Source organism: Lagopus leucura, unplaced genomic scaffold, assembly GCF_019238085.1.
Source record: "Lagopus leucura isolate 7727_CA_CO unplaced genomic scaffold, USGS_WTPT01 Super-Scaffold_100004, whole genome shotgun sequence".
NCBI lineage: Eukaryota > Metazoa > Chordata > Aves > Galliformes > Phasianidae > Lagopus > Lagopus leucura.
In genome coordinates, this window is record NW_024962264.1 from 57,615,222 (window position 1) to 57,636,917 (window position 21,696).

General features: G+C 38.7%; 1 protein-coding gene across 1 annotated transcript; it reads left to right on the forward strand.

Moving 5' to 3' along the window:
- The first annotated feature begins 607 nt into the window (after positions 1–607).
- On the forward strand, positions 608–20,432 carry WDR1 (WD repeat domain 1). Its single transcript, XM_042871459.1, has 15 exons — positions 608–718; positions 938–1,059; positions 4,876–4,966; positions 8,217–8,364; positions 9,701–9,881; positions 11,699–11,776; positions 12,517–12,597; positions 12,713–12,946; positions 13,691–13,778; positions 14,969–15,125; positions 15,815–15,902; positions 16,787–16,897; positions 17,310–17,483; positions 18,576–18,720; positions 19,030–20,432. The coding sequence occupies exons 1-15, from the start codon at positions 703–705 to the stop codon at positions 19,137–19,139; spliced, it is 1,824 nt and encodes a 607-aa protein (XP_042727393.1). The 5' UTR covers positions 608–702; the 3' UTR covers positions 19,140–20,432.
- Positions 20,433–21,696: the final 1,264 nt, after the last annotated feature.

Here is a 21,696-nt window from a genome sequence, read left to right on the forward strand (position 1 = left end):
TGACATGACTTTTTTGTGATGGGTCGATGGTTGGACTAGATGATCTCTGTGATCTTTTCCAACCTTTATGAATATAGGATACAAGGAGCTGGCAGGCAGAGGCCGTGGCTGCTAACCATACGACAAGAGGAAAGGACGGGGGCTCACCCCTCAGCGCTCCTTCACACACCCCTCTCTCCACAACCTCCTCTCGCACCCCTCGCTCCTTCCTCACAGCTCGGCTGCCCGCCGCCCGTCCGCTGTTCCCATAGCAACCGCGGCTTCACGGCCGCTCCCGCGCATGCGTGGCAGCACGGGAGGACTCCGCACATGCGCAGGCGGTCCAGCGGCACCCACCTCGGGGCCGGCCTGAGCCGCTGTGCGCTGCTCGCTGCGGCTCTCCCGCAGTAATCTGCAGCTCCCTGCCGGGGCGGGGCCGGCTCCTGCGGCCGCCTCAGCACAGCCCCGCCGGGCCCGGCCGAGCCGACGGCATTTCCGGGGGAGGGAGCGGTGTGCGGGCTGGCGGGGAGCGGCGCGGCGCGAGCAGAGTTGACTATATATGGTCAAAGGCAGGGGAGAGCGGCGGGCCGCGCGGGCGCTTCCTGCTTCGTACCGCTGGGCGCCGTGGTGCTGAGGCGGCGGCGGGGAGCAGAGCGCAGCGGCGGTCCGTCTGCCCGCCTGCGTCCGCTTCGCAGCGCCGCGGCACGAGCTTGAGGAACGAGGATGCCGTACGAGATCAGTAAGCTCCGGCGAGGCGGAGGGGAGCGGAGCGGAGCGGGGCGGGGAGGGCGGCCGGGGATCCGGCTGCGGCCTCGCTGCGGGGCGGCGGCCGCCCGCTGACAGCAACAAGTGACCGCGCCGCTGGGAGGCGGCTGGGAGCCCAGGGACTTCAGACGCCTTTTCTTTCTCCATTTTTTCCCCCTCTCTTATTTATTGTTTTTTTCCTTTTTCCCTATAGAAAAAGTGTTCGCCAGCCTCCCGCAGGTTGAACGAGGCGTGTCCAAAATCATTGGAGGTGATCCGAAAGGCAACAATTTTCTCTATACCAATGGGAAATGCGTCGTCATCCGAAACATCGATGTAACGTACCCCAATGCATTTATTTAGTCTCTTTGCGTACCCCTCGCGAAGTTCCGCTTCCCTCTCCCTCCCCCCCATCTCCCCGTGCTCCGCTCACGGCGGGAGCCGCGCTGGAGCTCGCGGTGCAGAGCTGAGCGGGGGTAGGAAGGAAGGTGCGTGACTCAGGCAGAAGCGGCTGCGGAAATTCCTGAGGAATCGCAGTGAAACGTGCAGCTCTCGCCCTCTCTTTGCACGGAATGTGTAGAGGAGAGAGGCTGATAGTTCTGCCTGGCCTTGTGCGTTTTTATGAGATATAGCACCGTCAGGAGTTGAGAGATGTGTTTGCCTAATAAATGAAGACTTCCTTATTTGTTGTTTTGGGCCTTTGGCTTGTAAGAGCAGCATGCAAATACTTGCAAATTCATGAGTCCCCAGCTGCTTCTTTCCCTAGCGTTCCGGGAATCACAGCAGTTGTCAGACACTTGATTTTGTGATAAGTGCCAGCACACCTTGTTTTCAGCCCTGCTTGTAGGGGACTTTTATCATTCATTCAACGTTGGAACCCCCAGATAATGCTTTCATAGTGGTTTGGTGCATTTGTTTGGTTTTAATCTTCGGTGGTAACTAGAGAGATGTTAGATGAGTTCCTTAAATAATATCTCTTCAAAGATTGCATCCAGTTGAGAAGTATGGAGGAAACATAACGCAGCTATTGTTCAGCTGTTGGTTTTAAAAAGTTTTTACTTAATCCGCATGACTGATAATCTTTGGAAAAATCTAACTCTCCTCTGGATTTCCTTCCTTACCGTAAATCTCACTGTGCTGCGGTGTGCTGCAATATGGCAGATCCCATTTAGGAATGTTTAGGTCTCTATCACAAATATGCATTTGTTTCTGGTTGCTTTTCCTTCTGCAAAATGTGTTTTTGAGTTATTTTCCTGATTAATCTTGTTACTTTCTCTGTATTCGGGTATTTACTATTATTTCATAACACAGAAATGCTACTAAACAGTTCTTTGCTAACATCTTATTTGATATCTCTTTAAATGTACTTGCTGAAAAAACAAAACCAAGTTTGCACTCAGCATTATCCTGTAATAATACTGTTTCACTCTTTGTGTCAAGGGAAGTTCAGTTTTCTGAAACTAGAAGCCTCGGTTTAGCATGATGCAATGGGAGAAAAGCCACTCTGCTTATATTACAGTTTTTGCCAAGTTATGGGTTGTGGCCACCTCCCTTGTGCTGTGATTAGTGCTCTTCTGACTCTGTTTTGAGGCTTAAACTGGTAGAAAACAACTTTCTGAATTGGCTCACTGTAGATGTGCCTGCTGCAAATGTCGTTTCCAGTGTGAGCCTGAACACAGAGCATGTGGCAAAGTCCGAGCACAGAAATGAAGTGGGACGCTGGGAGTTCCAATTTAGGCTGTTTAAACTCTCAAGGAAAGTTGAGAGTTGAAGTCATAAACCTTTCAGTTTTATGGTGTTACTTATCCTGGTATGTAAATTTACTTGAACCAGCAAGGGGAAAGAGTCTGCTACTGTTAATAATTGACAGGTGACATTCTACAAACTGCAGAATGTATTGTACAGCAATGACACAAAAACCAAGTAAAGCCTATGCTGTGCCTTTTGTATTGGGGAGTGTTGCAGCTTGTAACCTAATTTGGAAATGTGTCCACTGCTAGTTGTGAACTATGTCTTCTTTGAGAACTGTGGAAGCCTACATAATAGTTAGCAACAACCAGATAAAATTTGGAGAAGTCAGTGTGTAATCCCCCCACGATCAGCCCTCCAATGGGACAGTTGTGCTCTAATTAAAAAAAAAATAAATAAAAAAAAGCAGGTCATTAAGATGCAGTGAACACTCTCCTCTAAATCAAGAGCTAATCGGTAGTGATGAATATAGCCTTCAGGGTTAGTGTTTGAGCACGAGCTAGAGAGTTTCTTTAACAAGAAAAAGTCCTGGAATGGTGCTGCTCTGAGACAGGAGGGTTGGTGATATTTGTGAGGTTTCATACTTAATAAATATTTTATATTGTCTTCATGGCTTCAAGCCTACTTTGAAGCTTGGAACTTAAACTGCTCACTTTCATATGTGGGTCTGATTTCAGCACTGAGAATGCTCTCTCTTCTTATTGAAACTGATAATTGGTAGTGCATTGTCCTGGCTAACAATCTTATCCTAAGATCTCTTTAGAATTGAGGTTTTTTGCTTTTGGTATGAAAGATGTACAAGTTGAATTACTTCTGCCTGTAAAGGTAATTTTCTTATCAAATCAAAAATTTGATTTAAATCATTATCTGGCATCCTGAATCTGTTTACTGTATTTTATATTTGGAAGACTGTTTTTTACTATTCACTTCAGGGGTGAAGTCAGTCTGTGAGTCCAGTGTTTCATGCGCTTAGCTTCCTGGGGATTGCTGCTGTGAAACAGAGCCATTGTATTTGCTGTTATTAGCAGTGAGGTTTTTTTGAGCTCCTTTAACTTGTAGTTGCTACAGTATAACACAGAGAAAACATTATTTGGTCTTGCTTAGATAAAATCCAATAGTACACAAAATGGAGAGTGATGTGCAGATGCAAGCGGTTGTGACTTAAGTAGGGCTCTAATGTGGCCAAGCAGAATGGAAGCAGTAATGGAGAAGCTGCTTCTTGCATGAGTAAGCTATATTTTGCCTCCTGAGATGTAATGCTACTGTAACAGAAAGAACTGTTGCAAACAAGAGAATGTCTGCTTTCTAGCTCAGAGCAGGTGCTTTGGTTTTCCCTGATTGGTCAGCTGAATCATACCATAACATCAGATGGTTTTCTGGTTTGGTTGGATAAATCTGTATTAATCATAGTGACTGAAATGCTCTTTTGCTTTAGCTGTAAGAGTAAGATTTCTGGTGCTGAAAGAATCTGATAACTGCTAGAAAAATTATTCTAAGGAATAGTTTATTATTTTGTGTCACGAGCAGTGTATTTGGAAGATGTGTAGAATGGCTTTTTTGTTTATGAAGTGAATTTCAGAGCAGGTACTAGAAGGATTTTGTCTTGATGCTATCATTTTATCCTTTAATTTTTTTTGTGTCCTCATGTAATTGAAACATTGAGTCAATCTTATTATCCAGCTTGAAGCATCTAAAGGCATTTAAGACTGAAGAGATAAAAATTGTGGTGGAATGGCTGTGCGTTTCATCATTCCAGTATAGCTGTTGATAGTAGGGATGACTATATACTAGCCTAGTAGCTTTTAAACCAGGCTTCAGTTGCCAAGGATGAGTAACTTCTGCCCACCTCCTTGGTTACTCAGTAATGTCAGGTACGTAGTGATGAGTAGTGGCCATGCAATGTGGTTAACCATATGCTTAACTTTCATACTCATTACAGTAGATTTTCTGGCTGTATTTTCCAAAGCGCAACTTGTGTTTGTTTGTCTACATAGATAAACAAGCTTAAAATGTAAAACAGTTTAAAAAAAAAAAAAAAAAAAAAAAACCTCTGGGAGTGCTTGGCCTATTACTTTGGAGGGTGCTCTTCTACTTTTCATTAGGTACTGAAGAGAAGAAGAAGTTGTAGCTAATGTTGGCTGTCAGAGGAAGTATTATGACAGAGGATTATGGCAGTCATTGGAAATTAGTGTGTTGTTTTATGTAGACAGCAGTTTTCCACACTCTGCTCTGCTGTTTTCTTCTCATTTGTAGACAATATCTTGATTTTAAAGACAAACTCAAGTGTGTAAGAGGGACAGATTCTGAATTTAATCATGGAAAGTCTGATTTTTTTTTTTTTAACTCTGAGAAAACCACAAAATACTATGTAGTAACTGTTTTTTTTCTTTTCCTTTAAACTAGAATCCTGCAATTGCTGACATCTATACTGAGCACGCCCATCAGGTTGTAGTTGCCAAGTATGCTCCCAGTGGATTCTACATAGCATCTGGAGGTAAAGTATCAGTGTGTGTGCTGGACAGGTTATATGGACAGACTGTTGAAGTCCTTCACACAGAACTTGATGACACAACAGAGTAGTTCATCTTCTAAGTTATGTGCAAACTGTATGTAGCCAAAGTGACATGGCTTGGTGAAATCGAGTGAGGCAGGAAGGACGTCTGTAGGTGTTCATTAAAGCTCTTCCTAGAGCTGTAAGATCAGTGACATGCTTGATCTTTTTAACAAAGTTTTTTTTTTCCTGATTTAAATACCAACCTTACAACCTTACAAACAAAATGTCTAGCATTAAGGAGGGGAAAGAAAGCTTGGTGTAATGAATGATGTTTGTGCATGCAGCAGAATGAAAAGTTAATTCTGAAATGCAGAGCTACTGTTTTTATATTCTTAATATGCTTTGGTAATTTAAGGATGGGGGAGGGATTCTGGAAGAGTGTATTCTCCTTTCCTTTCCCTCCCCCTTTCTTCCAGACAGAACTTGGCAAGACTTGGCATCATTTTTCTTACAGTTGTAACATGAACTTAAAAAAGACTTTCACTGGTAAGTTAGCAGGGAAAGAGGCTGATTCTCAGTTTCTGTGTAATACATATGAATCAGTATCTGAGAATGGGTAGCATGAGTTTCCTGTATTATCAGCAGGAATAGTTGCAGTTTTTTATGATCTGTGAAAAACGAAACAAGCCCATGTTAGTAGAACTTTACTTTCTTCAAGTAGTTGATCCCTTTCTCAACTGTTATACAGTTGAAGAATATTAAGAAACATGTAGTAGTATATTTATTTAAAAAGGAATTGTCTTCCATTCATGTGTTCTTCAAATCTGCTTGCTGTTGTCAATTAAAAAGGCTCGAAAAGCAAGTAATGGTCCAAAATAGAGCAAAGATGTCTGCTTTTAGGTAATGCATGAGTTACTATTGCTGGAAACAAAACATTCTGAATGAGATCCCATAGGGAGTCCAGACTCATGTAGTGGCCAGTAGTAAGTAAATTTCTCTCAGCAACATAAGGAGAAAAACAGTTTCTGAATGTGTAAAATATCTCAATTCTTTCTTCCTTGGTTTCTTGCATATCTAATGCTGTATTAGAATACATCTCTTTTGCATACTGAGGAGGCTTTGAGAACGCTCTTAGGACAGCTTTATGGGTTTTTTTTGTGTGTGAGGTTTTTCTCCTCCTTGTCTGAAAGGAACCAAAGCCATTCTTTTCTTGGCTCAGTCTTTTGTGTGGAGTGTATGTTGAACTGAGTTCCTCCTTACAGTCCAGTTTGTGTTCTGGACAGATTTGGTGCTCTAGATTTTTGCCATACTCAATTACTATCTTTTGATTCTTGTGGCATTTTAGACTTTCAGTCGCCAGTAAAAGAGCAGTTAATATATACCTAGCTTAGTTCAAGAAGATGTCTATCATTAGTGATTAGCATTAGGAAGCTCCTTGCTTCCAGGGGAGTGTTCAGTTGGCTTTTTTTCACTTGTCTATCTTAACTCCATTAAACAAGCTTAGGCTGCAATATTTCTTTTAAAAACTGTTCTCCATGTATCAATTACAGATAGTTTGGTATTGCTGAGCATGGATTCTGAAGATAGTGTCAGACTCTTTAAGCTGTTTCTAAGTATAGCATGTAAGATTCATTTCTCTATAAATTTACATCAGCCATGCAGTCTGCATTAATACTTCATGTGCCTGATGAGACAGGCAATATGCTTTGTGGGTTTTATGGTAATTTCTCCTCTGTTGCAGTCATAACAGAGATGTAGTAATGGGGAATACCACAGGTTTAAAGTCCAGATTTAAAGAGAGCAACTTATTGTAGTAGAATCTAAAATAAAGCATTCTGAATCTGTCTTAACATAAGTGAAGATGATCCCACGGTCAGGTACCGAACATACAGGGGTGCTGTATGTCTAAGCTAGACTATAATGATGTACTGATAAATGGTGAACAGAATTCAAAGGAGCTATGCTGTGGTGAAAGATGTGCCTTTAGCACATAGCTTATTCTCGAATAGTGGCCTTCTTTACACACAAGATCTGCTATGTGGGTTTTGTTGCAGTTGCACCATAGCAATTGCTCTTGAACGCAAGTGAGTTCAAGGATACTTACAGGAAATAAGGACCAAGGAAGCTTTTGTTACATTATCTTAAAAGTGTTAGTCTGTGTTTGCTACTTATATCATTAGCACTTTTTGATATTCTCTTGAATTTCTTTGTAGTAACCTAGATGCTGCGTGTGGATACCTGCACATTTAAGTGTGTATGTGCTTTTGTATTGAGAAGATATGCAAATGAATATGCATGAATAAGTTTTATTAGCATACACCTCTTTGTACCTTGTATTTACATGCAAAAGCAGGTTTACTTTAAAGGTTCAAGGTGTAAAAGAAATATGAATTGTAGAATCATAGAATCCTTAGAGTTGGAAAGGACCTCTGAAAGCCAACTAGTCCAACTCCTCTGCAATGAACAGGGACATCACAGCTAGATCAGGTTCCCCAGGGCCTTATCCAGCCTCACCTTGAAAGTCTCCAGGGACAGGGCATCAACCACATCACTGGGCAGTCTGTTCCAGTGTGTGACCACCCCACTGTAAAAGATTTTTTCCTTATATCTAACCTAAATCTACCCTCCCTGGGCTTGAAGCCATTTTCCCCTGTTCTATCACTATAGACCCTGCTAAAAAGTGTCCCCTTCTTTCCTGTAGCTCCCCCTTAGATACTGTAGGGCTACTCTCAGGTCACCTCACAGCCTTCTGCAGGCTCAACAGCCCCTGCTTTCTCAGCCTGTCCTTGTCTTGGAATTTGTAATTACCTCTCCTACATAAGCCGCTGTGCACCAGATTGCTTTCTTATTGTAGATAGCTTACATCCCAATGAAGTATGGGCAAGTTATCCTGTAGTTGGTAAAGGATTTATTTTTTATTCTAATTTTTTTTTTAGTAACAGGCAATTAATGTGCAAATTCTTACCCTCTCTTGCTGTGTGACTTCATGTGTTCTCAAAAGGTCATTCCTTGTGTTGTATTTATTGCTGTATATTTTGAACATTAATATTTGGTTAAAAGCATAATTCAGTGGAACAGATGTAGTCTTCAGTGTTCCTGAATCAAGCTGTTTGTAATCACTGCAATAGGGTGAGATTGATCCTTAGTACAAATGTTTAGTTTAGCTGAAATTTTGTGTCCAGTGAGCTTGCTGAGTCGTGACTATGTCATGTTGGAACCACAGTAGTTATATTCTACTTTATTATGGCAGATGTCTCTGGAAAGCTGAGAATCTGGGATACTACACAGAAGGAACACCTTCTGAAGTATGAGTATCAGCCATTTGCAGGAAAAATAAAGGACCTTGCCTGGACTGAAGACAGCAAAAGAATTGCTGTGGTTGGAGAAGGAAGGGAAAAGTGAGTAATTCTTCTATTTGTGTCTTTGTGTATTTATGTCTATATGCCTGTATAAGTATAGTCACAGTGTAAACCTTTGTATGCCAGCAAAGCAGGTTCTTTGTACACAGCTTTTAGTTCTTTGAGTGAGATAAACCATGACTTTCCCTGTTCAAGATGTCCTGTTCTGCAGCTAAATTCTTCATGCAGTATTTAACAGCTGTAGAACTAGTTGGAAAATATAGTTCTGTTAGAATCTTCCCAGTTTGAAATTGTGTGGATATTGCTTGTTTTGGTGATGATATGTTAAATTATATCTTTTCACCATTACTTTTGAGGGATTTCTTTGTATAATTCAGATCAAGTAGGAAGGGAAAGCCATAAGAAGATTTCTCCCTCTTTCTTTCCTCTCAAATTGAAGATACGATTGAATAAGAGTGAAAAATAAAGAAAAACGTGTTAGAATTTTCTCCCTTACCAGCACTCCTATATTTTAAGTAGTATTATGCTAATTAAAAGAAAATTGCAACACAGTTGTCCTTGACTCATTAAATGAGGTGTCTGTTACCAGGACAGAGCTTGTGACAGACAAATTTGTGTGTCTTTTGAAGACTGTAAAGCAGTTCACAGGCCCCCTGATAGTGTTGTACCTAAAATATAGCGCAATCCTGTTTCCCCCACCTCCTGCACTATTTCTTAACTCTATCACTTACTGTGTCCTGATACTAGAGAGAGATTCATTGACTCAGTTCCTCCATCCATTTCACCTGGTGCTTGGTACGTTTGCTTTTCTACTTTAAGAAGCTGAACTGTTTCATATTAGAAATATATACTTCCAATATAGAATTTTAAGTGATTCTACAGAACTCATTTTTAGTAGATACGCTCTGGTAGATTAATGCCCTTGTAGTGATTATATTGTTTTTTAAGTAATTTAAAATAAAAACTGGCCAAAAAAAAAAGAAGCTATTTTGATTCCTTAAATCTTAAATAGTGCTGTAAAAGTGATGGTACTCAATCTAGACTAAATAATCAGAAAACTGATCCAGTGTTGTCCTAGCTCTTTATATTCTGTGTAGTGACTGGACAGTTGGGAAACCTTTGTGCTTTCTTTCACAAACCAACAAACTCACTGATGATTATCTTCTGATTCTCTGTTCTGGATCAACCAATCTCTCCTCATGAAGATTAGGTTCCATCTCCAGCAAGATCTCAAATTTCCTCCAGGGAACTACAATGTATTTGCATGAGATTAATGAGATGACCTAATTTCTTTTGAGTGCACTTAAATCTGCTTTTTGTAGATGATCAAAGTGTTAATCAGCATGTAACTTTTAGGGATTATATGTTTGTTTAGATTTGGAGCAGTATTCCTGTGGGATAGTGGTTCTTCAGTTGGTGAAATCACTGGGCACAACAAAGTGATCAACAGTGTGGACATAAAGCAAACAAGACCTTATCGTCTAGCAACTGGTAGTGATGACAACTGTGCTGCTTTCTTTGAGGGACCTCCGTTCAAGTTCAAGTTTACACTGAGCGTGAGTTTAAGCTTAGTTGTGGCTCTGTTAAGCTGTCCAAGTTGACTGAAAGCTTTCCAGCAAGCTTCCACTCTGAACTGTTAAAACAAGTTCTCAATTTCCTCTTTTGAGCTATGGTTGGTGTTAAGTCGCTGTCCTAGAACCCATGTTTAAGTTATAACTGAAGGCTTGATTCAGGCTGACGAAACTGAAATAAATCATTGCTTCAGGTTTTCTTCTTAACTGCTTCATATGAATTTTAGCTTTGCTTTCTATTTTGTAACATAAGTAACAGGTGTGTTCATCAGCTTTAGTGATGCTTGCTGAGCTCTGCTACTTGATGTAGGTGCATGTAGTGTTTCTGAATACTCTCCAAGGTGCTTTATTCATGAATTGTGATTGTGTGAGTGGAATGTTGCAATCTCCTTAAGGTTGCATGAGTCTGAAATCCCAGTGCAACTTTGAAATGGTGAGGGGAGGTGGTTTAAAACATAACTGATATCTACAATAAGAGTTGGATATATAATTTCTGTGGTCTGTTTTCTGTTCTTTCTTATTTTGTTTTTTAATTGTATTAATTGAAATCTTTTGTGTAAATGAAACCAAGCCTGGGACTCCCACACTTGAAATCCATTACTGCTTGAGGCCAAAAGCAACTTTTGTGTCTGCAGCTTTTTTCTTTTGATGCCACAGAACCTTTAAAAAAAAAAAAAAAAACCACCTATTGCGGAGATATTGGATTTAATTGGGCTAGTAAAAATTTAAAATGTTTAGTAGTTCTTTTTTTCTTTTTAAAGACTACTGTAGTAGGGCTTTTACTTTAGTAACTGTATGCCTTTAGTAAACTTTGTATGTTGACTTCAGTAAGGATTTCATTTCTAGAAAAGGAATTGTTTTGAGCTCTGCAATCCAATGAAGTGATGCAGTTGCCTAATTTATTTCTGAACCTAAGTTGATACTTACATTTTGCTAAGCTGGTTCTTTTGGAACCGTGAAGTCTGAATTGCTTACCAGTGCTGCTCCAACTGGTACGTGATGTAGCCTTCCTTTTAAAGTGGTGTTTGAGTTGCTGTATGGGATTCAAGTTCAGGCTGCTAGGTGGTTCAGATTAGAGAGTCAGTTATCAGGAAAAAAAAAAATCTATATTTAATCAAAGAAAGTAGGTTAGAACCTGCCTTTTGTAATACTAAAAATAGTCTCCCAGATCTCTGTGTGGAAGCTTTGGCCTCATTGTGGTGCTTTCCTGTTTAACATGTGCTTTCTAGTTAACATCATTTGGATAGTCTCCTATTTGTAAATACTCTATTTGTGGAGCATACATCAGTCTTGTCTGGTTACTTCACAGAACTAGCATGACTGTGGTCTCCTAGAATTGGAATTAATAATTTATTCTTCATTCCTGTTGCCTTGTTTTGGATTTTTTTCTGATTTTAAATAGGAAGCATTTTATTTCATGCTTCCTGTTTGTGAAACCTACTTGCACCATGAAGCAAATCAAAATCTACAGAGAATTGATTGACTAGAGGAAAAGAATCCTGTGGTTTCATCTAGGTTGAACATTTGATTGTTCATCTTTTTCTACCTATTCCTGATACAGTGGTACTCATTCACCTAGTTTTGTGCTGAATTGGTTTAACTACATCGGTACCATTCCCACAGTCTCTTCCCTAAGCTGCTTTTGATGCAGACAATTCTCTTCATACAGAGAGGCTATATACTTTACAGCAGGCATCTGCTGCACAGCTATTTATTAGCTTGACCAAAAAGAACTTCACTGTTACTGGATTGTGCATGTAAATAGATCTGTTCTTTTGTGCTGATGGTTGTCTTTTCTACAGGACCATACACGGTTTGTGAACTGTGTGAGATTTTCTCCTGATGGGAACAGATTTGCTACAGCTAGTGCAGATGGCCAGGTAAAAAAAAAAAATAAGCAACTTCTTGTATTGATTAAGATCAGAAGTTTCTTGTCCATATTAGAAATAGGATTAGTTTTGGAACATTCATGTTCCCACTTGTTTTATTCTGAGAAATGACTGAAGTAGACTTTGTGTCTCCTTATGGAGCTGTAACAGCAGATGTCAGTTAAACTATTTTACCCAACTCTTTCTGTGTTCTGTGTCCCTATCTATTACTACTTATAGATGATTCTGGCAGGTATTTATTAGACTTTTGCAATGTATGTTCTTGTTATGATCCTGAAAAGTCTGTCTGAAATAATGAACTCACAGATAGCATCCCAACTGCAGGTGGACTCCCTGCTGGTAAGGACAGGTTTAGCAACATTTACTATAGGGAGCTCCTCCTATGCAGTTCCTACATTTTCCATGTAGGAACACTCCCATGTTCTCAATATTAAGCAGCTGCCATCACATTGGGAGTAAAAAATACTATGATTCTCACAGTTTCAATTGTCAGGATCCAACATAAACAGTGGCTTACTGTGCTTATTTAGAATTGTCACTTTGCTTGTTTAGTATTTAATATTAAATGCAGGAATATTTGTAAGCATATAAAACGACACATTTTTTTGAATACTCAAGTGTTCTTTGTAGCAAAAGAATATGTGCAATTTGAAGTAATAGTGTTTTAGCTCTTCAGTATTTTTCTCCTGCTGCTGCCTTTTCCTTTGATTTGTTTCTGTGCTCTTTTTAAGATTTTTATCTATGATGGGAAGACCGGGGAGAAAGTTTGTGCTCTTGGTGGAGGCAAAGCTCATGATGGAGGTATTTATGCTGTAAGTATCTCCTCATTTGTACAAATGATCCGTGGTATTGCATTACGAAGTTCACGGGCTGTGAAGTGTTGCAGTAATAAATGCACTCACTATCTTGTGGCATTTGTTTTTACAGATTAGTTGGAGCCCTGATAGCTGCCAATTGCTTTCTGCTTCTGGAGATAAAACTGCTAAAATTTGGGATGTTGGTGCTAATTCTGTTGTCAGTACTTTCAACATGGGATCAAATGTGTTGGATCAGCAGCTGGGTTGCTTGTGGCAGAAAGACCATTTACTGTCTCTTTCTCTCTCTGGCTATATCAATTATTTGGACAAAAACAATCCAGATAAACCCTTACGTGTCATAAAGGTAAGTGAAACTTATATTGTTGTACCAGAGTTTCTGTAATAAATGAGTTGGCAAAGTTGTCTAGATGAAGTGGTATCAGCTGAAAGATGGCTTTGTTAAATTAGCATTGCCGAACAGGCAGCTTATATGCGACTTACTGCAAGTTGCATAAATCAAGAAGTTAATATTACATGCAGTGATACTGTGCGAATACAGCCCAATTTTTAGTTTCAGTTAAGGTTGCCATATTTGTTTTGCAGTAGCTTTTAGCATTCTTTGGATGCAAGGGATACGGAATAGATAGAAAACTACCACTGCTATCTCATTCATCCGTTGGTTGTGAACGTGGTGTCTAGGGTTGCTAAGTAAGCTTTAATTTTAGCAATTAAAGAATTTGCTGACACAGCATTCTCCTGGGAATTTACATTTTTGTGTGAACTAGAACAGATGCCCTAGATTCCTGCTATTGCTGCTGTAGTTCTTCTTATTCTGAACGATCAAGTGGCTGAAAAGTAAACTTTGTGTATGAAAAGGCCATGGAAGTATTCTGGCTCAGCAGGCTAAGTAATAGGGATATTCACAGGGCTTATTTACTGCTTAAAGGGTGGTACATAAAACAAAAAACAACTACACTGTTAATTAGTGATTTGTGTTCTGGATGACCTTTCTAAGTAACTTGTAATTCTTCTCAAATAGATTTGTTGTTTATAAATGTTAAAATGAAAAATTGCTCATGAATAATTATTTTTTGTGTCCCTTTCACAGGGTCATAGTAAATCAATTCAGTGTCTTACGGTGCATAAAAATGGTGGAAAGTCCTATATTTATTCTGGCAGTAACGATGGTCATATTAATATCCTTTGAATGATAAAGCCATACTTGTTCTGGTCTGAAAGTCTGAGAGAATGTATTAGGAGGGGATGAAAAAAAAAGTTTGCCAAAAACCAAGAATTATCTTTATTGAACACAAGTCAACATTTTATGTCTGTTGAAGAAATTTAACTGTCCTGTTTTAATGTTTTCTTTAAACTTGGCTGCTAAATACATGCTACATCTTCATTTCCAGTTATCACTGAGGATGTAGGAATAAGTAAATATATGTGTAAAGTTAAAGTTTAATTTATATGTTTAATTATACATGCTAAATATGTATTGCTGCTGCTTGCTGTTACATCTATTCATTATCTATATTTTTAACATGTACTGGAAGAAATCTGTTGAGGTTTCTTAGATATTCAGGACAAGGAAGATAAATTCTTGTTGAACCCTTTGACCCAGTAACAAATATTTGTTTAGAGTTGTTTTTCCTACCTGTACTATTTTTTTTCCTTTATGTTCTCTCTCTATTTGACATTCCAAATACCACCAGGCTTTCTTACTGATCAAGAACTCTTAAGACTCAGTTTCAGTCCTCTTGATTAATAAACCAAAGTATTGGAAATACAGATTGATTCCTGAGGGGCATCGATTATGGATGAGACTGTGATGTGTTTAGCTAAAATACTGTTCAACATTCTGAAGCTGATAAGTAAAACTGCAGACCTTCATCCTTCATTCCATGATGCATTAAAATGGCAGGAGTCAAAAAACAAAGGACTTGTCAGCCAATCTCCATACGAAACTGGCTTTAGTGGGTGTTCAGACTGGTGTTAGCGATCCTCATAAGGGGAAAGCCAATCCTGCAGGACTTCTAATTCTTTTGGGAAGTATTTTGTATTCTCAGACCTAATCCTAGTTGTTCCAGTGTTACTGTTTGTAGCAGGTCATCTAGCTCATTACAAAACATCAGAATTTCAGTTAGCTGAGGATAAGAGGCTTCTTAAAACACAAGTGCAGAGTTGCCAGTGTGTGGAGTCAGTCTCCATTGTTGGAGATGCTCAAAACCAAATTAAAGGGGCAGTCTGCTGAGTAAGGATTTCAACTAAATCTCCAGAGGTTCCTTCCGACATCAGTCTAATTATGTAAAACTATTTTTAAATTCAGACATGGTTCTATATCTGAGTGCAGTGTCATCTTCAAATGTTCCTTAATTCTGCTGTGTACATTATTGGGATTCTGACACTGGAGAGAATGATGGCTTTTCTGGGAAAGGCCATACAAACCAGGTTTCTAGAATGGCAGTGGATGAAATGGATCAGCTTGTCACCTGCAGTATGGATGACACTGTGCGTTATACCAACCTTAGCAAGAGGGACTACAGGTTAGTTAAACTGTTGCCTTTTATTATATTATTACAGCCTTTTATTTTATAGGAAGTTTTGTTGATTTAAGTGGTAAATAATGTTATGCTACAACTTGTTCAGGTTTAAGTTACCATGGAAACTGTAGAAATGATTGCTGTATCAACCTTGCTTTTTTCTGTGACAAAGAGAAATGCCTCATAGACATTTCTCACTTTGTCTCATGCCTTCCACAGGTTAGATGGATATCGGTCATGTATCAGGTAGCTTAGTTAAATTGGTGGAAACGGTGTCAGTTTCTTTCTAGTTCATTAATACACAGGAATGTTGTTAATAAACATCTGGTTATTAGGAGGAGTGGAACACAACTGTTCCTTCATTAAGAACTGTAGTTGAAGCAAAAAAAACAACCACCAAACTTCTTCAAAAACCTATTAAGATGGCCTAGTTAAATCTGAAATCTAGACTCTAAAGCAGCTGCACTGACTTCCATTTAGAAGGCTGGCTACCTGATAGAGATACTGACGTTCTAAACAGTAAACAGAAAGAAATGTTGTAAATAAATTTAAAAAAAAGAAAAAGTTATGCATGTCCTTGAGGATCATTAGTAGATGATTACTTAAATAATTTTTTAAATAGTAAGTGTGAAATACTTCTTTTTTTTTTTTTTTGTGTTTCTGCTTTTCCACCTTACCACACCTTCCTGTAGTGGCCAGGATGCTGTGAAAATGGATGTTCAACCAAAATGTTTAGCTGTGGGTCCTGGTGGCTATACTGTAGTTTTATGCATTGGACAAGTAAGTATTAATAATATTAGTATTAATATTCTGCTAAATTATGTTGATATGTGACGGGCAGTCTGACAAAGTGGTGCCTGACATGCAAGTGTGCATGAAACAAAGGTGGGTCATTGAATTCTTCTGTGTGGAAAAATGGCACCCATTGACATTTGTTGATGCTTGCTGAATGCTGATGGAGACCAAACAGTGGATTGTGAGTGCAGTGATGCACGTGGTGGGTGGTGCATTTCAGTAGTGGTGACAGCAGTGTGAAAGACAAGCTACGTTCTGGACCACCATACAGATTTTGACAAGAGCAGCATGCAGGCTATTTTTCATTGACAGTGAAAATGCGTAGTTGGTGGTGACTGTATTGAAAAATAGTATTCCATAGCTGAGAACTTGCTCTATCAAATAGTGTTATTGTGCTGTTTGTATCTGCTGCAGTTTCCTTGGAAATAAATAGGCATTACTTTTGCAGTGATTTGTGTAGAGCTGCATTGCATTATTAGCTTGCTGCTAATTTGATCCTACATCCCCTCCTTTAATAGTGAACCAGGCAGGCAGTAAGTATTGCTAAAAATACTGCTCTTTCCATGTTTCTTTTGTATTCTGATCAAATGAGGTAAAGCTGAACGCAGGAGAGCATGCCCTGTGCTCCCTAATGGAGCACTCCAGTACAGCAGATTAGTTAGTCATCATGCATAGGCATATTTTACTTTTTTTTTTTTTTTTTTTTTTTAAGGAGATGTTCCCTCAGGATTAGGAGTTCCCTTAGGATCAGGGCATAGTAAGCTTCTGAGCAGTCAGAGCAGATCTGATGACTAAGCAGCATGACTTAGTCATAGTTGTGTATTGGGCTCTTGGAAGAAGGAACTGAGCTTCTGATTTTCCATTTGCAGATTGTCTTGATGAAAGATAAGAAAAAATGTTTTGCAATTGATGACCTTGGCTATGAGCCAGAAGCTGTGGCTGTTCACCCTGGAGGAGGTTCAGTAGCAGTGGGAGGAACGGTAAGGTCGTGCTGCTTAAAGCTGTACTTTGAACATTTGCACTAGTAACAGAAGCATTTAACAATAGTATGTCTGATCTATTGAGAAGATAACCTATAAGTAATTGGTATTCTTGGGCTTTCGTTCTCCTGGTTCTCCCACCATTGTGACCAATGTCTTTTTCATATTTTTCTCTCCAGTTCACTGTCGTTTTCACCCAGTGTAAACTTAGACAAATCTTCATTGCTGACTTAGTGGAGTGTTGCCAGTACAAACGACGGGTTCTTTAGACTGTTTCTCAGTAGTTCTCAATGTAAGCAGTACCAGAGGGAGCTGATGAAAATGTTCCAGAAGCTCAGCAAGCCTTCCTGTTTCTACTGTACAGTGATTTTTGTATTTTTTTTGTAACTCCCCTGTTACTTTTATCTTACAGGATGGGAATGTCCGTTTGTATTCAATCCAAGGAACCTCTTTGAAAAGCGATGATAAGACTTTGGAAGCTAAAGGTCCTGTTACTGACCTGGCATATTCTCACGATGGTGCCTTTCTTGCAGTTTGTGATGCAAACAAAGTTGTCACTGTCTTTAGTGTCCCTGATGGCTATGTGGTAAGAAATACTGCATCAGGTTTTTTTATTTGTTTATGGAAATTGACTGGCATCTCACGTCTAAATCTATGTGGCTGATGGGCTTTAATTGCTAAATAATTTGTGTATTTGTTCCTTTGACTGTTTTCATGGCATCTTGGGGTAGCTTTCTACTGTAGTTTATGTTAAGCCTCCAGGCTGTAAGAATAGGTGAAGGAAATGTAAAGCCTAGATTGACTACCAGAAAAATTCTCAAATTCTATCTAATATCAAACATTTAGGTAAATGGGGTGAGGAAGAGGATGGGGTTTCCACAGGATAGAGTAATTAGGTACAAAATATTACAAAATATACAGATACCTTATTTGGATCAGCTGAATCAATAGCATGAGGTTTTTTTAAAAGAAAAGTAATTAAACAAATTATATGTTTGTCAATAAGAGAATGTGTGCATTTTTGTAAAATAGAGATGAATGCAGGCTCGGTTTGATAAGATTTCAGTAGTGTATGATAAAAATGAATGAAGTAAATACAGCAGACTTGGCAATATAATATTGCTGGCTGTAGCAAACAGCTCTCTGATAAGGACTAAGCAATTAAAAGGGACACTGCAGTAAAGCAGGGAACCTTGTTCCATTCTTCAATCTACAGTCCTTTTAACCAAGAGCCAAGTACGGGCCAACTTCTGCTTTTCATCTGAGCAGCCAATATGTGAATCAGCCTTTAAAGTCATAAGCTTTTATTGAAACTGTACAGTAAAAAAAAGTTTCGTATTCTAAATAAAAATGAAAAGAACTACAAAAATGAAAAGAGCTTTTGAAAAATGTGAAGTTACTTTAAAGCTGTTTAAACAAGAAGTGACTTGCTGTATGTGCACTTTGCAGATCTGCATGTAATAGAGTCTTTGCATTGTCTAAGAACTGCATTTTATTCACCTGATTGAAGTTTAAATAAATGGCATAAAATGAAGTCAGTACTTGATTTAGGACATCCATTTATACCTCCAATACACATTAAAATTATCATTGCTTTGTGATTCTGTGCATTAAAAGCTGGTAGATTTCTGAAATGGCTTAAACTAATAACACTGTATCATTAATTACTTTTAAACAGGAACATAATGTTTTTTATGGACATCATGCAAAAGTTGTTTGTATTGCCTGGTCACCAGACAATGAACACTTTGCTTCTGGAGGCATGGATATGATGGTATATGTTTGGACTGTAAGTGATCCTGAGACCAGAGTCAAGATACCAGGTATGTTTGCTTCAGAATCTTTCTGAAAGTTGCCAGTCTGTCTTACAATCTGATTCCGTGCTTCTTTTCTAAAACTAAGACTGGAAGCAGGCATGTTGCTGTGTATGTTCCAAACTAACTTAGCTTTCACGTTAATCTCTTTTATCTAGCTAAAACAGCTAGCTATAAGTTGTTATGTTTTATTGTGTAGTCACTTATAAAATACAGTTCTAGTATTGAATGTGGATGAAAATCACTTTCAGAATAGTGCTGAAATTTTGCCAACCTCACCTTCCTAACTATTTTCTTATATTTTGCACTGCCATACAGATGCTCACAGACTACATCATGTAAGTGGCTTGGCGTGGTTGGATGAACATACTCTGGTAACAACATCCCATGATGCTTCTGTCAAAGAATGGTCTATTTCCTACAATTGAAATAAGCTGTTTCTTTGGAAGGACCTAATCAGGGACTAGAACTACTGCAGTGGAACATAGCATTTCTCTTAAAGAATCTGTATTGGCCTCTGGGTCTGCTATCATATCCTCATATCTTTACAGGGTGTTCATATCTGTAATTAAATGTACTTTGAAAGCTTTAGCCAGTAACAGTTTGCACATGAAAAGCACTTAAATTATGTCTGGAGCTTAACCTTTGTGCTGAACATTCCAGGGGCAACAGCCTAGCAAGTTGGTGTGAAAGATTCAAACTCAATCACTCGTTCTTTTCTAACCAAGAAACATGAGACTGTACAGCATGAGAGTAATACTTCTCATTTTTTCTAATTACAGAACATTTCTGTACTAACGGTCATAGTAAGAATATTTAGTTGTGATCTGAAACCAATCAAGCTGTGTGCAGCTACTGTATATTGCTTTGCTTCTCTGTACTGCACCAAACTGTTGCCTCAGATTTTTCCTCCAGATAACAAAAATGGGGTACATACATAATAAACTTTTTATGTATTTCATGTCAAAGCTTTTTGATTTATTTTAGGATGGAAGTGTGGGGTTTTGGTGTACTTACTGTTGTGGGTATAATGTTTACGAATAATTGTTGTGGCAATTTCTTGCTTCAGAAACACATGTGTTACTTTCATGGATTAAGAATGTCTGGTCATTTCAATGTCAGAAAAAAAACAATTGTTTCAAATATTAAAGATATTTTCTGTTTGAAGGAGGAGAAGCATGTTATTGTTTTAAAAATGCAGTACTTCTACCCTCTTTTTTTGAAAGTACAGGAATTAAACTAAGTAAAACATTGTTGCGACTTGAAGTGCTTTTTGAGGAGATAGCGTTTGCTGAGTAAGGTCCTGCATCTGCATGTACAGAAGCTGCATGTAAGCCATTATCTAATACGCATTCAGATCATGCTCTTGTGTTCTTAATCTACACTCTACAACACATTTAAGTGATTTGAAAAAGTCCAGCCAGGTTGGAGGAGGATACTGGTGCAAAGCAGTAGGGAAACTTGTTGCTATCTCTGATGGCCAAAAGTTGGTGGTGGTGTCCAGAAAACCTTGAAAGACTTGGATGGAGTTTTTTTTTGTTGCTTTTATTTTAAACAACTATCTTTTTTCTGCTTAAGTCTTCATCATCACCACCCCTCCAGTCGTGTTTGGTTTTTTATTAAGCTTTCCTTTCTGTGTGGATTCGTGTTGGTTTTTCTTACCAATCATATTTCTAATGACACTAATTATACAGCAAATAAAACACTTTTGCTGCTGCTTATACTGTGGACCATTGCTCAATTGCTTAAAAAAAATTGACTATCAAAAATGTTGTAATGAAACAACTTTCAAAAGGAACTGATTTAAAATCCAAACAATTCCTGTCAGGCCACTGTCTTGTTCTTCTATTGCTTATTGTACTGTTCCTTGTGCGCTTCATGCGTTGTTCCCCACATCTCATCTGGAAGCATTGCTACTGAATCTGCGCAGTGGATTCCTTCAGTTATTCAATCCCTGTCATACAGGTAATGTTGAAAGCGAAGAGTTATGTAGGTGTTTATGGACAAACTACAGATTTCAGTGGCAATTTGTTTTGTTTTTGTAAGGAATGATTCTGCTAGTGAAATGGTTGTGGGGTGTTTAGGGTGGTTCTTTGGGGTTTTTTGTGGGGACTTTTTCCTTGAGGGGAATGAGAGTTTCCTCAAGTCCCCTGTCACTTCAGTTATGTTCTCTTCTGTACATGAGAAACTGTACACAATGTCTGCAAAATGGTGTGTAGGATGTGGTGTTTTCTGATTTCTGAAAGACTTTGTAGACTTTCAGAAATAAAATTATACATAATAATACAGTAATACATAAATTGTATTACTGCCCATGCTGAACACCTGTTAAACTTGAAACCCTGTGTTACGATTCATGTTTGGATGCCTGCCCTAAGGGGGTGGTTGCTTGTGCTTCAGCTTCCATTGGATTTGCTTGTTGGCACATGATTTCAGTTTCTAAATCCTTACAGGCTAACATGGTCTTTGTAGTTGGAAGCAAATCTGACTACAACTGCTTCTGCTAGACCAAATGTCAGAGCACAGGCTCTTTTTTGGCCTAGACTAGGTTAGGTCACAAATGTTGGATTACTTCTGTTTGTCCCAAACTGAACAACTAATGTCTCAAGTTAAATGTAGAGTCAAGAAACAGTGATGGGGTGTGAGCATCCAGCTACAGCATGACATGCTTTCTAATTTCAATTCCACACATGTATATGTGTGCACAAAAAGTTGAGGTTTATTTAACTGAGCTTTCCACTGCTAACTTGTCAGATGTCTTTTTTTTTTTTTTTTTTTTAATTTTTGTTGTTGTCACAATAAAGAGAACACTGATTATTTGGTTGTATAAAGCAAATTAACTTTTCTTCCAAAGAAAGTGCTGACCTCCATTTCTGAAATAGTTCAGTGGAAATAAAGCCTTCACTGTCATCTTAACTATATGATGTATGTGTAGTAACTGAAGCTGTTAGCTTGAATGGACAAATTGTTGTTTCAGCTGCATGT

Excerpts from the sequence above, each read along its gene's own strand:
- WDR1 (XM_042871459.1), top strand. Across the intron at positions 11,777-12,516 it reads CAGCTAGTGCAGATGGCCAG|ATTTTTATCTATGATGGGAA; the intron begins GTAAAAAAAAAA and ends GCTCTTTTTAAG. Across the intron at positions 17,484-18,575 it reads GTGTCCCTGATGGCTATGTG|GAACATAATGTTTTTTATGG; the intron begins GTAAGAAATACT and ends ACTTTTAAACAG.